The 16929-nt window shown below is 47.9% G+C and overlaps 1 protein-coding gene across 2 annotated transcripts in view; it reads right to left on the reverse strand.

The window, feature by feature from the left end:
• Positions 1-4377: 4377 nt before the first annotated feature.
• Positions 4378-16929, reverse strand: part of LOC148773254 (melanoma-associated antigen B4-like) — a 46586-nt gene continuing 34034 nt past the window's right edge. For both annotated transcript variants that reach the window (XM_088833588.1, XM_088833587.1), the window contains 2 exons: positions 6741-6797; positions 4378-6086 (listed from right to left, as the gene is read on the reverse strand). In XM_088833588.1, the coding sequence (XP_088689714.1) occupies positions 4767-6026 (1260 nt within the window). In that variant the 5' untranslated portion in view covers positions 6027-6086; positions 6741-6797 and the 3' untranslated portion in view covers positions 4378-4766. The remainder of the gene's footprint in view (positions 6087-6740; positions 6798-16929) is intronic.

Genomic DNA, 16929 nt, shown 5'->3' on the forward strand with positions numbered 1-16929 from the left:
TATTATTATTATGGCTCCGGCTATGTATTACAATACAATAGTTCGACCTGAGAGTCCCTCTTCTTAATGCTTCATACATTTCACAGTAAGGAGAATAAAAAGGGAATTAAGGGCACAAGGTCAGATCAGGCTTGCAGGAGTGAGAGGCTGAGCTTTAGTCTAACTCAGATCAAGGACCTACGACCATCCCTCTCACTTACCAGCCATGGAAAAGGTTGTCACGTCATGAAACCTTCTGAGAGAGCCTTGGGCTCTTTACCTGTGAAGGGAGTCTGACAAGCCCTGTCTGGAAGGACTGGTTGCATGTAGTGGTAACTGGGAAGCTTCTGCCACCCTGACCTGCAGGCACCATATCCCTCCCTTCTCATGACTGGTGGCTGTACTTTCCAACAAAGATCTGACCTCCCTTAGGCCTGATATAGGGCTTCACTGGTGGCTCAGCAGTAAAGGATCCGCCTGTGAAACAGGAGCTGCAGGAGACTCAGACTCAGTCTCTGGGTCAGGAAGATCCCCTGGAGGAGGAAATGGCAACCCACCCTAGAATTCTTCCTTGGAATATCCCATGGACAAAGGAGCCTGGTGGGCTACAGTCCATGGAGTCACAAAAGAGTCAGACATGACTTAGCGATTCAACAAGAAGCAGCAGCCCTGGTGTAAGAAGTCAGGGAGAGCCTTACCTGACAGTCTTCCCCTGAGCTTTGTAGAACTGACATCAAAGAGTAAGGCATGACTCTCTTTTCTCCCCTCTATTCAGGGATGAGTAGACCCCTCAGTCTTCACTCGGGCTTCACAATTTGACTTCTGGTGGGACCTGGGGAATCCCCTCTTTCTTGACCTGAGGCCTATCTCCTCAGAGTAAGACCCATACCTCCCTGTGAGTTGAGATAAGGCGGCCTTATCTAGCCACCCCTGCCCATGGTCTCACAAGAATGAAAGCTGTGGCAAGCTCCTTGAGGATGACAGATGGTTCCTCTCAGGGTCCCAAGTCAGGGTCCCAAATTTGACTCTTAGCCAAGCCCACAACCCCCCACTCTCTGTTGACATGAAACGACCACCATCAGAACAAAACCCTAACTTTCCTGCTACTCCTCGGTCAGAACTGAAGGGCCCCTTGGAATGACAACTCTCACTGTGGCCTTCTAGCCTGACAGTAGGGACGATTCTGCGTGGCCATCCTGGTATGTGTATTAAAACAGTTTTACCGTCCTCACCCTGACTGGGAAATAACCTGGAAATATTCCCTGACTTGGCCTAAACCTTCTCCCCTCAGGCCCCCAATTCCCCAAGGCCCCCAAGGAAGAAGTGGAGTTTGCCTCATCGGGCCACAACAGTCTGTGGTCTTCCGAGGCTAACAGTAGTGGAAGGACTATGTTCTGCCCCCACTGTTTTGCGACGGATGGTCTTTTCGGTCATCAGGGTCCTTACCTTCTGGTACAATCTGGAAATCGTCCTTCTGCTGACCTGTGGTCGCTCCCTTCGATCAGGATGAGGTTCATCACTGCCATGTGATCCTCTGGGAGGAAGGGAGTGGGACTCACCATGTCACCAGGCCTAAGTGGCACAGTCTCAGGCCTAACAGGGACAGTGCCCTCCGCGGCCCCCTTCTTTCTGGGAGGGAGCCTTCATTGTCAGTCATTGCCATCAGTTGACTACTATTAGGAACTGGGGACCCTTCCTCAGCTAAATGAGGCCTCCTCCATTAGCCCAAGGACTTTAAGGCCCTGAAGCCATTCGCCTTCAGAAAATAAGGGATAAACCTAGTCTGAAAGTTCTGCCTGTTCCCTCCCAGGGCCCATTACATTTGCAGGACTTTCTAAGAATTTCTCTGTAATGGGGTAGCTGCCTGCCGCACTCCTCAGACAAGAGTGTGCCACTGTCATGCCTGGGATTTCTACTCTCTGATGAAGAGCCAGCCTATAAACCAAGGTCATCTCCCTGAAACCCTCCAGGCAGAAGTCAGGGGGCCCTTGAGCTGGCCAGCACTTACCAGTGCCTCCCAGGGCTAACTGGAGCAGAGGGACTAAGTGAAGCCCCGTTGACTGGGGTTGAGCGGCTTCATGCGCACACCCTGGGTCCTCAGTTTGACTGTGTACCTTCGTGGGGCTCTATTCTCTGCTGAGTCCCAAAGTCCCCACCTTCCTGGGACCTGAGCTGAAAGTGTTAACCATAGCAGCCCGGATTGTTCTGGACTTCATGGGCTTGCCACTGAGGACAAGTATATTGCTTCCTACTAATTGGCTGCATCTTTCCATTACCCTCATTCAGGTTAATCACCGTCATTTCTGAGAGATTGATCCTCTCTCCTCTACCAACCTCAGAACTCTGCACCGAGAACAAGTTTCTTAGGTCTCTGAGATGCCTGAAGAATAAGCGAGGCTGTTACTGTTGCTGCTGCTAAGTCACTTCAGTCGTGTCTGACGCTGTGTGACCCCACAGACGGAAGCCCACCAGGCTCCCCCGTCCCTGGGATTCTCCAGGCAAGAACACTGGAGTGGATTGCCATTTCCTTCTCCAATGTGTGAAAGTGAAAAGTGAAACTGAAGTCGCTCAGTCGAGTCCAACCCTTAGCGACCCCACGGACTGCAGCCTACCAGGCTCCTCCATCCATGGGATTTTCTAGGCAAGAGAACCGGAGTGGCTTGCCATTGCCTTCTCCATAAGCGAGGCTACGCTTAGCCTAACAGTTCTGAGATCCCCTGTGACTGAGAGCAGTTGGGAGCGCTGTCCCAGTGACCAACCCCCATATTCTGGGGTGTTGCTCTCCTCAATCCTCCTACATGGGGTCCTCATCTTGCTTTCTGTGTCTTGGATTAAAGGCTTCTGGGGATATCCCACATCTCTGCAAACTCTTGAACTTTGTTTGCTCCGCAGTGCTACAGAGAATGAATGGGCCCTTGTCCCAGGAGATGGAGATAGGAGATGGAGAAGCTACAGCCCAAGGCAGGATTCCAGGACAGGTGGTCATCCATCAGAGAAAAAAAGTGCATGAATCTATCTCATCAGCCAGGTGAAGGTTCTCATGTCATTTCTGTTCTGGTAGATTTACTTTCTACAGACAAGAGACTGTAAGCATGATAGGGAGAGCCCTTGGTCTTCAGAGGTTATCTAACATGGCCAATATACATGCTTATACTGTCCCCGAATACTGTCTCTTTCATTTATCTATGAGTAATGAATAAGGGATTGATCTCCTTTAGAATGACTGGTTGGATCTCCTTGCAGAGGAGACGGGGACGACAGAGAACGAGATGGCTGGATGGCATCACCGACTCGATGGACATGAGTTTGAGTGAACTCCGGGAGTTGGTGATGGACAGGGAGGCCTGGCGTGCTGTGGTTCATGGGGTCGCAAAGAGTCGGACACGACTGAGCGACAGAACTGAACTGAACGAATAAGGGATACATATTTCTAGTTAAATATATTTAGTAGTTTGAACACAAGGGCGTTCTTTTTTATCACCTAGGTCAAATTTTGAAGTACTGAGAAAAACACTGAAGTGAAAATACAGGGTGAGGACTCTCCTCGTGGCCCAGTGGCTAGTACGCCAGGCTCCCAATGCAGGGGGCCCAGGTTCCATCCCTGGTCGGGGAAGCAGACCCCATGTGCTACAACTAAGATCTAGCACAGCCAAATAAATAAATAAGGAAAAGGAAATGAAATATCAAATGTTAAAAGTACGTGTTTAAAAGCAAAGACAAGGGTGTGTCTCAGGGTGGGGGGAGAAGAACAGTATGTATGCTACAGTAGTTTAGAGCAGGAGTCTAGTCCCAGCTCGGTCATTTACCAGCCTTAAGTATTGTGGCACAAAACCAAACTCTTAACTCGATGAGCCGCGCGCTCTCCAGTATGAAGTGAGTTGGATAAACCCCGCCTTGTCAGACTGGTGGAATATATCTATTTATGGAAAGCATCTGTCACAGCACCTGTCTCTACTGAGAAATTCGGGGCAATCGCAGTTATTACGATTATCGTGACCTCAGATGTTACATCAGCTGGGTTTTTCTTTTTTTTCTGCATCTATCAGATGTCAGAAACTAAGCAGCCTTCTTACTGAAAGAAAAAAAAAAATGACCCAACCTCCGCAATCAGCCAAAATTCTGCTTAGCAATGAAACCAAAGTAATATATTCTCTCCACCCGCTCTTTACCCTGCTTCTTTCTTGTTCTTCTTGAAGTAGAGAGTATCTCAGCCTCTTCCACAGAATGACAGCTTCCCTGGAAACTATAATTGAACGGGCAGAGACTGGGAGTTTCTTTGACTAAACATCGCCAGTATAGGCATGAAAGACTTCTTAACAGCGGATGCTCAATTAGTGTCTGTGTAAAAGAAGAGCCACAAATAAATCATTTGCTATCATTTTTATTCTCCAACAGTCTTGAAAACCATAAGCAGATCCAACTGTACAGCTTTTATATTTATAAAATGGGAGACTAAACAGAGAGTAAAGCAAACCAAAAATTGAAGACCTTTCAGCTATCTCTCTATGTATCTATGATCTGAGCTTCTATTATTGTGGTGTCTTTCACATTTCTAAGGATATTCTTATCCTAAAGTGATGTTTTTCTCATCTGGGATCACAAAATTTGACAAACAGCAAACTGTGTGTGACCCATGTTATTCAAATACTTATATCATGAACCTAAAGAAACTTTCTGTGGAAAAAAGAAAGAACAGAAAACTGCGGGGGGGGGGGGGGTGGAGTCTACAGGAACACAAGTTGACAGGTTTTTCTGACCACAGAGGGAAGAACGGGCTTCAGACCACACTAGGGGCGAGATGAGCGGCTGGATGTGGCCCTGGCATGGGCACTGGCTGAGGCACAAGGGCCAGCGCTGGCTGCAGCAGAAAGGCCAGCCCTGGCTGAGGCAGGATACTCAGCCTGGGCTGCAGCAGAAGGGCCATCCCAGACCGAGGCAGACGTGCCTGCACTAGCCCAGGCAGACGTGCCTGCAGTAGCCCAGGCAAACGTGCCAGCCATGCCCGAGGCAGAAGTGCCAATCCTGGCTGCAGCTCTGGCCCCGGTGCTCTCTACTTCCTGTCTGAAAGACTCCCCGTAATGCGGCAGGAAGGCAGCAGGGACCGTATCATTGACCTTGGCCAGAAACTCCAGGACTTTCATCTTGCTGGTATCCGTGAGCGCTTTAGGACCCCACAGGAACTCATAGCGAGGGGGATCGCTGCCAGGCACCTGGCGGTACTCCAGGTACTCTTCCCGCACCAGATCTTCTGTGATGAGCTTCCTGATGTCTCCAAAGATGAAGTGACTTCTTCCATCATAGATGCCCAGAATATTCAGGAACATCCAGATCTGCTCCTCAGAGGCGCGGTGGCCACTCAGGTAGATGACACACAGCAGAGGCATCAAGAGACCATTCTTCGGCAGCCCCAAGTCACCTCTCAAGGATTCACTGTCGCTGAGATCTAGGTTGCTCACCAGGGTATATAAGTGACTGTTGGGCCTGACTTCCTTCAGCACCAGGCCAAACACCATCTCCACGTGCTCAGAGGCCCTGCGGAGGATCTCAGGGAATTGCTTCCTGCACTTTCTATTGATTACCTTCAGCATTTCAGATCTCTTAATGAGCTGCCTAATCTTATACTTATACAGCAGGAACTTCACCAATATCTGTGTCTTCTCGTTCAGAGGATCTGTGTGAGAGCTCTCAGAAGCAGTGGAAGCCTGGGAGGAATTTTCACCTTCCTGAACTCGGCCCTCGCCACCTACACCAGATCTCGAGCGCGCTGCAGCACCTACACCAGATCTCGAGCGCACTGCGCCAACGACAGCAGATCTTTTGCATATAGCACCTGCAGCAGCACTGGTGGTGCCCTGGGCTCTCCGAGGCCCCTTGGGGAAGCCAGCAGCAGACGAGCTTGAGGGAGCGCTCTCTGAATCAGGAGGGGAGGAGGAGGTGGTCTCTTCTCCCACAGACGCGGTGGCCTGATCATGAAGACCCTGGGTCTCAGCCCGGGCCTGGCGACGTTTCTCACGAGCACGGACCTTACTCTTTTGCCCATGGGGCATGACGGCGGTGGATGGGACCGCAGGCAGGAGTCTGGGCCAAAGGTCAGGAGATTGGGGCACCTGGATGATGGAGAATGAGGTGACATGCGCACCTTAAAAGAGGGAGATTCCACCTTGACTTTATCAAAGGCCGCCTCTGCAGGTGTCCTGAGGACACTGCCCTAGGAACCCACAAGACTCCTGGTTTCCTGCTCAGCCTGTCCCCACAACATCCCACAGAGGAAGAACAGAGGCCTTACGTTTCCTCTGTGTCCTCTCAGCCCTGCTTTGGATTCACTGAGGTGACAGCATGTCCCAGCAGTGGGGTCCTCTCAGCTCATCTTTAGTATTACAATGTCAAGACCTGGCGGAGCCTGGGCACCCTTCCCTCTGCTACTCTGATGCAGACACTCAAGACCTCCACATGATCCAGAATCAAGTGAAGGCATGTCTCAGTCCACCTCCCTCCCAGGGGATGCCCAGTGCTGAGAGCTCAGTAGGGTGTTGCTCCATCCTGAGTTCACTGGGATCATCATTCAAGGTCCTTACCTTGGCTCCTTAAAACACTGGGCATCATTCTCCATTTGCTGACTGGTGGCTGCACCTTCAGACTAGACATTTCCCCTCCCCTCGACTTGATATACAGCAGTGATGTAGATGCTCAACCTGACAGTCCTTCCCTGAGATTTCCTGGGCTGAAATCCAAGGGTTGGGATAAATGCACTGAATACTCACGCAGGTTCCTCAATTGGGCTCCAGGCAGAGAAGCTCCACTTTCTCCTGAACTGATGCCTGTGTGATAGTAAAAGCCAATCACCCTGTGTCCCAACAGGAGGAAGTAAAATGACCTTACAGTCTTCTAAGAACAGGTGCTGTTACAGGCAGGTTGATGTCCCTGTGGTCCCACACAAGATCCCAGTTCAAGGTCTATAATATTGATATTGTTTTGCTTCTCTTTTCTTCTCTATGTCTTTTTAAAATTACATTTATGTACTATTAATTGGAGGATAATCACTTTACAGTATTGTGTTTGTTTCAGCCACACCTCAGTATGAATGAACCATAGATATAGCTTATGTCCCCTCCCTCTTGAAACTCCCTCCCACCTCCCACCCCATCCCACTCCTCTAAGCTATCACTGAGCACTGGGTTACAGCTCTCTGTGTCATACGACTAATTCCCACCGGCTATCTATTTTACATAAGGTAATGGGTATGCTTTCAATGTTACTCTCTCAGTCTGTCCCTCCCTCTCTTTCCCCCAGCATCCCCGACTCTGTTCTCTATGTCTGCAACTCCACTGCTGCCCTGCAAGTCGGTTCAGCAATACCACCTTTCCGAAATCCCTGTATATGCGTTAATATGCAATGCTGGCTTAATTCACTCTGCATAAAAATTAGGACTAAAGTTACCACATGAGCCAACAATCCCATTACTGGGCATATACCCTGAGGAAACAGTAACTTAAAAAACACTTGTACTCCAATGTTCGTTGCAGCACTCTTTACTATAGCCAGGACATAGACGCAACCAAGGCCCACATTTGATTTATGACAGGGTCTAAGATTTCTCAATCTGCTGACCACACCCCTCGGACCAGGGAGGACTGGTCTGAGGGCAGTTGCTTCCCCTTTAGCCCGCAGTGGGAACCGCCACGTATCCTTGAGCTCTCAAAGGGATGATGACAGGCAGGATGTGGTCTGAATGATGTGGTGTGGAACATCCCCACAGCCCCCGAGGTTCTCACCATCCCACCAGGGAACCGGAAACTCTCCCTTCCCAACCTGACGCTCCCCGCCTTGACCTGGTCTCTCACTTCCCGGAGGTGATCTGGGAAGTGTCATGTCCAAATGCCCGATTGAAACTCCGTTTCGTATGGGAGGAGCCCCCATCCTCACTCAGCGTCACAACCATGAATCGTGTTGGGGACTAGGTCCCTCTGTTGAACTGGGTGGATTCCTTTAGAGCAAGGTTCTCACCTCCCTGATACCACCTCCAGCAAACGACAAGGGGCACCACGGTCTGCCAGCTCCACGTGGGGCCTCCCACAGCTGGGTTCAGGGGAGCCGCTCAGTGTGGCCCCCATGCGGTGTCCAAGTCTGCTCATCAGCCCTCAGGGCCCTCATCTAGGACATCCGGGCCTACCCCCTCAGACCAATGCCTTCACCCGAGACGTGCTAGACCGCATTCAGCCGATAGCTCTGAGGGACTCGAAAGGGCCAGATCACAGTGGTGGGATGCGGCTGGGTCACTTTTCTTAACAGTGGGTTCGCACAGACCCTTCAGTTACATTCCGGTCCTCACCTCGGTTCCGGACAAGTCCTGGACACTGAATCTCCACCGAAGAGACACCACGACTCCCGGTCAAGCTCCTCGCCTTTGACGCGGAAATGGAAGGGAGCTGCGTACGGTCCTACGTGGGGTCTCCCGGCGATGACGGCAGGGCAAGGCGCTACGGGAACCCCGCTAGCTCAATCTTCATCCGTCCCTGGGTCCTCCTTGCACAGTGTCTCAGAGCCCGGGACGTCTGCATCTAGGAATCCAAGTCCTCCAGCCCCCAAACAAAGCCCGCACCTCCCTGAGTCCCTAGTCGGGGGAGTCAGGGCACTGCTCTTAGCATCTCTGCCTGTCAGGAGGGGCGCCACTCTGTGAGCCGCCCTCTTTTCGGGGAGGCCATCACACTAGCCCTGATGGTCCTCACTTCAATCCTGGGTGTTCATTGGAAGGACTGATGCTAAAGCTGAAACTCCAATACTTTGGCCACCTCATGCGATGAGTTGACTAACTGGAAAAGACTCTGATGCTGGGAAAGGTTGGGGGCGGGTGGAGAAGGGGACGACAGAGAATGAGATGGCTGGATGGCATCACCGACTCTGTGGACATGAGGTTGAGTGAACTCCGGGAGTTGCTGATGGACAGGGAGGCCAGGCGTGCTGTGATTCATGGGGTCGCGGAGAGTCGGACACGACTGAGCGACTGAACTGACTGACTGACTGATGGTCAAGACGTCTCCCTCTGCAGATCTGGGGCCTAATCCTGCTAGAGGAGGCCCTGCCCTCCCTGAGATCACACAGGTGCAATGAGGGGACCACTCAGAAGTAGCTCTTCTGGGTCTCTCGGGGCTAAGAATTTACAGAATTCTGTTTGACTCCCTCTCTAGCGTTCCCCTCTAACAGTCAGCATTGTCATCTGAGGTCCTGCTTGGGCTCAGGCCCATTCCTCTGTGAAACGGAGGCTGATCCTATTAGACAGAGTTCTCACCTCACTGAGCCTTCCCAGACTGAAATCAACCTGACATCTGTCCCCAGCGCTTCCTGGGGAGCACAGCCTCAGATATCATCCAGGGCCGCCTTTTATAGTGTGTGCCACCATGAGTCCACGTTCAGGTCCTCACATTGACACATATGTGTACACATATCCTGGAACTCCACTCTCTGCTTTATGAAGCTGCCTGTCTTATGTCAAGGTCCTAGTCTCCTGAGAATTCCAAGTGGGAAGTCAGGGTGATCCTCGTGTGATCGTAGTCCATTGGGGCCTCTGACAACAGACAGTAGGGATGCAACTCGAGTCCTTCCGATTCCTCTTGCGCAGCATCCTCACTCCATCTACCACAGCCTGGGACTGCTCCTTCTACTGATCTAATTCCTCTTCTTAGTCTCTGGGTGACCACTATACTCAGGGGTGATTGTCTCCTCAGTCCTCCTTCATGGAGGTTCCCATAACAGCTTCTGTGCCTTGATTAAAGGTTTCCTGGGGAATGCAATTTCCTACACACATTGAGAAGATACCCTCTAGAAAATCTTGGAGAAAAGGGGACTCGGTCCCAAAATAGGAAAATGGAGCAGAAATCAAGGAACTCAGCACAGATGTTATGCTGTCAGAGAAAAAGTGCTGATACATTCCTTCTCTTCAGCCAGATCTAGGGTGTGGGCTTAGTCGCACAGTCACGTCTGACTCTTTGGGACCCCAAACTGTTGCCCACCAGGCTCTTCTGTCCATGAGGATTCTCCAGGCAAGAATACTGAAGTGTGTGGCCATACCCTCCTCCAGGGGATGTACCAAATTCAGACATCGAACCCAGGACCCCCACACTGCACGTGGATTCTTTACTTTCTGAGCCACTAGGTTTAGGGTAGTTCTAAAATATTTACTCCTGGCACCTCCCTGTTTGTCCAGTGGTTAAGACTCTGCACTCCCAATGCACAGGGCCTGGCTGGGTTCAATCCCTGGACAGGTAACTAGATTACACGTGCCAGAACTAAGAGTTCACGTGCCACAACAAAAAACGTCACATGCCGCTGCTAAAGAGCCTGCATGTGGCGTCAAAGATTCCGAGTGTCCCAACTAAGATGCAGCGCAGCCAAGAAATAAATAAATATTTTTAATTAAAAAATAGAGTGTTTACTTTCTACATAGAAGGATAGCGTCAGAGAATCTTGTAAGGCCTCGATCGCTTGAGGGTGTCTGAATTTGCACAGGCAGATGATCATGTGGTTACTGAGCATTATCTCCTTCTTTCCTTTATTCATACCTCTTAATTATTTTGGTGTTTGTATTGCCGTGGCTATGTATTCCATCCCAGTGTTTTGGTCACAGAGTCCTTCCTTCTGTCACTCAAGATACATTTTGGAGCACTAGAAGACAGTGAATTAACTGACTCATGAGCACCTCAGGCCGGGACAAATGGAAGGGTTCGCGTGTGGACAAATTCAGAGCAGCGCTCTAGTCCCAGCTCTGTCTCTAATCAGTTGTCTGGACTTGGGTCAGTCCCCAAACTCTGGGAGCCTCAGGTGAAGTGGCTTTTGGAGGGCTAGTGGCATGTAGCTAAAGCACCTGGGACAGTGCCTGGACCACACTGAGACTTTACACCATATCTGTTTTTACCCTGATAATGATTATTTTCATCTTGGAGGATACCACCGAACCTGACGAATGTTTTAAATCCAGCAGATGTCAGAGAATCTGTGGCATTCTTGGACATAGAACACCAAATCAGTCCAAAATTCTGTTTCGAAAGAATCTTTTATTTCCTCTACTAAATCATATTTTAAGTGTGGTGGTAATTTAACTGAACGAAATTCAGATAATCTAGAATTTGGTTCTGAGACTAACTCTTTCTTCCTTCCAAGCTGCTCTTTCATTTAAACAACTCCTAGAGACTTGCCTCTAGAAGGCAATGGCACCCCACTCCAGTACTCTTGCCTGGGAAATTCCATGGATGGAGAAGCCTGGCAGGCTATAGTCCACGGGGTCGCTAAGAGTTGGACACTGCTGGGCAACTTCACTTTCACTTTTCACTTAAATTTATTGGCGAAGGAAGTGGCAACCCACTCCAATGTTCTTGCCTGGAGAAACCCAGGGATGGGGAGACTAGTGGGCTGCCGTCTATGGGGTCGCACAGAGTCGGACATGACTGACGTGAATTAGCAGCAGCAGCAGAGACTTGCCTAGTGACCCAGTAGCTAAGTGGCTAAGAATCTGTGCTCCAAATGCAGTGTGCCTGGGTTCCATACCTGATCAGGGACCTAGACCCATACACCACAAGTAATAGTTCCCATGCCACAACTAAAGATCCTATATGACACAACTGAAAGATTCCTCATGCCGCAACTAAAGAACTCTCAGGCTGCAAGCAAGATCGGGGACCCTGTGTGCCAAAGATAAGAGCAAGCATAGCCAAATAAACAAGTAACTAAATAAAATAAGCCCCTATCTTCATCAATTTCACCATCACCTAAAATACACTCATCTCACAGACTTTGTGGAATTATCAACATAGCCAAAAACACTGAATGGAAGTCCCTTTCAATAAAATGAGCTCTGTCTCCACAACCCACAGCAGAGTGTCAGCCCACTGGCCTCTGAGTTTCCAGGTTCATTCTGCTATTACTTTTATTTCACAGTCTCCTTGGAGATGACGTGCATGGACATCTAGGTTGTGCACTGTGTTTGCGTGCACTGGGACAGGAGCACAGGGCACATTCCATCCCCACCCAGGGGGGATTTCTCTCTGGTCTACTCATGTTGCTGTTTAGTCACTCAGTCGTGTCTGACCCTTTTCTCCCCCAGGGACTGAACAGATTGCTCTGTCCATGGGATTCTCTAGGCAAAAATATGGATTGGGCAGCCATTTCCTCCTCCAAGGGATCTTCCTGACCCAGGGATTGAACCCATGTCTCCTGCATTGGCAGGCAGGTTCTTTACCACTGAGCCACCTGGGTAGCCCCATAATTCCAAAGCGATTGTTCAGGGTAGTTTTCCATTCCAGGCTTAAGTCTCTCAACTTTGAGACCCGCCATCTGAGGGTCTGATCCCCTATTCAGGGTTTCCCCAGCCTCCCTGGTGGGTTCACCATGGAGCCTAACTTAAAACTACCTTCCACTGCCAGACTTTTATTGTCCTTAAGTCTCCAAGTGCCTTGCTTCAGTGTATTTACACTAGACTCCTCATGAGGAAGCCTTCAGTCCCCTCACCTCCTTACTCCTCATTTTTATTGGGCCCCTAGGTCTTTGTTCACGAGCTACTTCATATGAATTGTTCTCTTAGACTCTAGAATTCTATAGGAAATGGTTGGGTTTATTTTCCTTAGCCTCCCCAAAACCACCCAGAAGCCTTCCAAAGAGCAGATGCTAAATTGATATTTGAACAATTATAGTGCAAGTGTTGGAGAAGGCAATGGCACCCCACTCCAGTACTCTTGCCTGGAAAATCCCATGGACGGAGGAGCCTTGTAGGCTGCAGTCCATGAGGTCGCTAAGAGTTGGACACGACTGAGCGACATCAATTTCACTGTTCACTTTCATGCATTGGAAAAGGAAATGGCACCCCCCTCCAGTGTTCTTGCCTGGAGAATCCCAGGGACGGGGGAGCCTGGTAGGAGGCCGTCTATGGGGTCACACAGAGTCAGACACGACTGAAGTGACTTAGCATCAGCAACAGCTGTGCAAGTGTGCAAGAAATCAATTTTACTAGGATTTCACTTCTCCCACATGCTTAAATAAGCTAAGCCAATCCAGGTAAATAAACGTCAATTTTACAAAGAAAGACTAAAACAAACATACCTCTTAAGATTTTATTTTTCTGTGTCTGATAATCACACAGACTTCACTGTGGAAAATTTTCCATTATCACAATAAATCCATATTTCAATATCATGTTGTCTTGTTCCAAATGACTAGAAATGATTCAAGGATTTCAGTCTGTGCTATATAATAGGAAAATTATTTTCTTTCAACTTGATAATCCACAGTACATGTGGGAGCTGTGCCATTAGTGTACTTAGACTCTGAAGCTAAACACATCTTTAATTAAAAGGAACAACTTTTAAAAACAGAAAAAAAGAAAAATCTGCAATTTGTGTATATTGTATAGGAACACAAATATCTTACATGCTGAATTTCCATGAGCCCCACCTTGGCCCTCCGCTCGTTGGAAGATTGCCTGCTTTCTTGAAATGCAATGTGAAGTATCTGCTCAGACTTCAATAGGGGTAGGAGGAGCTTTGGACATGCCCCGGAAAGTGCACTGGCCCTGGCACCGTAGGAACCCTGGCTTCAGCTCTGGCTCTCCTTTCTTCAGCTCTCAAAGCCTCTTCATACCAGATTGGAAGGCACTGGACTTTGTATCACTGACATTAGCCCGAAATTCCCACATTCATTTACATATCTGTATCTATCATGGAAGCATCCTTATTAGTTTACAAAATTGTACTCATTCCTTTTTATAGCTTCATAGTACTGCACTCTGTGGATATATCATGTTCCTTCAATTAACATGTGCACGGACATTTACGTATTTTCATATGGTTGTGGATAACTCTTCAGAGTTAATTTCTGAAAACACCGAAGTAGTGGCTCAAATGTAAAAGCACATTTAATTTTCTGACATTACCAAATTGTATTTATGCTCTAATCTCATTCTTTGACATGTAGCTCTCAAAGAATGTGATCAGTATATTCTCTAACACTATATACAAAAGTAAACTGAAAATGGATTAAAGACCTAGATATAAGAGTGGAAACCATAAAACACTTAGAAGATAATATGAGCAGAACACTCTTTGACATAAATCATAACAATATTTTTTTGGATCTGTCTCCTAAAGCTAGGGAAATAAAAGCAAAAACAAATAAATGGGTTGTAATTGAAGTTAAAAGCGTTTGCACAGCAAAGGAAACCATCAACAAAATGAAAAGCCAACCTACTATATGGGAGAAACTATTTGCCACTGATATAACCAATAAGGGGTTAATATCTGAAATATATAAACAGTTTAAAAAACAATCAAGAAAAAGATGTGCAGAAGACTTAAATAGACATTTTTCCAAAGAAGATCTACAAATGGCCGAGAGGCACATGAAAAGATGTTCAACATTGTTAATCATCATATGAATGCAAATTAAAACCACAATGAGGTATTATCTTATACCTATCAGAAGGACTATCATCCAAAAGGAAGAGAAGTAACAAATGTCCGTGAGCATGTGGACAAGATCTGTACACTGTGGTGGGAATGTCAATTGGTGCAGCCACCATGGATAACAGTAAGGAGGTTCCTCAAAACCTAAAAAGAGAACTACCAAATGACCCAGCAATCCCACTCTTGGGTGAATATCTGGAAAAAAAATATAACCCACTAGTTTGGATGGTCTCCTTCAGGTACTCGATGCTTGTCTGAGTCTAAGGGTTTCCACTGCTCGTCTCCCCTTCCCCTCCAGCCTCACCTACTCTCTGCCAGTGACGCCACCCCAGTCCAAGCTCCCTGTTTATTAAGAAGGCACCTGTGTCTGGCAGGGCCCGTGTGAGATGAAGAGATAGTCCTTCCCAGCCACCAGATAATCAGGAGTTTGCCCGGACCTTTGAGGACACACTGAGACAGTGAGGAGTCAGACAAAAAGCACAGACTGCGGTGCTGAAATGGATTGATAAGGAACTTAGTGATGTGGCCAGTGACCCTCCAGCACAATATTCTGCAGGTCCAGTTGGGGATGATACACTCATTGCAAACCACAATTATGAAAATGAACGGCAACCCATACCGAGGCAGTGTATTCTCTGTGACAGTTCATTTCCCTAAAGACTATCCATCCACACTACCTAAGGTTGCATTCACAACAGAATTTATCATCCAGACTTGAACACTAATGGCAGCACTCAGTTCGCTATTCTAAGATCACTGTGGTCTCTCGCTTTCATGATTTCTAAAGTTCCGGTATCCATTTGTTCCCTGCTATGTGATCTGAACCCAGATGATAGCCTCCCCAGTGCCAAAGGCTGCATAGATCTATAAAACAGAAGTAAGTACAAAAGAATTTTTCAGGAATATACTCGGAAGGCCAAGAGTCTCATGAGCTCCCTCAAGATCTCACTTTAAGGGGCCCTTCTAAACTCATGAAAGGCTTTGTATCTATTTTGCTTGTGAAATGTTTAGGCCTATGGTTAGCAGACTTAGTTTTATGCTGGGGGCGCTTTGTGCAGTCCTGAGCATTCCAAATTCTAAACTGACAATTATAACCCCAACAGGGCCAGAAGAATCAGGATGTTCTGTGTAAAAATATTTTCTTCATTCCTGGCCTGTTTCTAGGGCCCATACACCCTCAGGGACTGTATTGCTGCCATGCAAAGGCTTCAGGGGGGATATTTGAGCATGAGTCAGAAGAATTCTTAGAAAGCACAGAGGACTACCAAGCATCAGAAGAAGAAAAGACGGAGGCCTGGGAGTAGATGATAGGGCGGCCCCGAGAAATCCCCGGACGTCAGGACGGCCTTGTGTGCCATCTCCTCAAGCCAAGACCTTGTCATGGGCGGGGTCTCTCTTGCCAGCTCCCGACAGTTTCTGCAACTATTTGCCATGAAGTGATGGGACCAGATGCCATGATCTTCGTTTTCTGAATGTTGAGCTTCAAGCCAACTTTTTCACTCTCCTCTTTCACTTTCGTCAAGAGGCTTTTTAGTTCCTCTTCACTTTCTGCCATAAGGGTGGTATCATCTGCATATCTGAGGTTATTGATATTTCTCCCGGCAATCTCGATTCCAGCTTATGCTTCTTCCAGCCCAGCGCTCCTCATGATGTACTCTGTGTATAAGTTAAATAAGCAGGGTGACAATATACAGCGTTGACGTACTCCTTTTCTTATTTGGAACCAGTCCGTTGCTCCATGTCCAGTTCTAACTGTTGCTTCCTGACCTGCATGAGGTTTCTCAAGAGGCAGGTCAGGTGGTCTGGTATTCCCATCTCTTTCAGAATGTTCCACAGTTTATTGTGATTCACACAGTCAAAGGCTTTGGCATAGTCAATGAAGCAGAAATAGGTGTTTTTCTGGAACTCTCTTGCTTTCTCCATGATCCAGCGGATGTTGGCAATTTGATCTCTGGTGCCTCTGCCTTTTCTAAAACCTGCTTGAACATCTGGAAGTTCACAGTTCACGTATTGCTGAAGCCTGGCTTGGAGAATTTTGAGCATGACTTTACTAGCGTGTGAGATGAGTGCAATTGTGTGGTATTTTGAGCATTCTTTGGCATTCCCTTTCTTTGGGATTGGAATGAAGACTGACCTTTTCCAGTCCTGTGGCCACAGATGACATTTCCAAATTTGCTGGCATATTGAGTGCAGCACTTTCACAGCATCATCTTTCAGGATTTGAAATAGCTCAACTGCAATTCCATCACCTCCACTAGTTTTGTTCGTAGTGATGCTTTCTAATGCCCACTTGACTTCACATTCCAGGATGTCTGGCTCTAGGTGAGTGATTTCACCATCGTGATTATCTTCGTCGTGAAGACCTTTTTTGTATAGTTCTGTGTATTCTTGCCACCTCTTCTTAATATCTCCTGCTACTGTTAGGTCCATACCATTTCTGTCCTTTATCGAGCCCATCTTTGCATGAAATGTTCCCTTGGTATCTCTGATTTTCTTTTTTTAATTG

Source organism: Moschus berezovskii, chromosome X (assembly GCF_049115385.1).
Source record: "Moschus berezovskii isolate FMDL1 chromosome X, NW_MosBer_1.0, whole genome shotgun sequence".
NCBI classification, from domain to species: domain Eukaryota; kingdom Metazoa; phylum Chordata; class Mammalia; order Artiodactyla; family Moschidae; genus Moschus; species Moschus berezovskii.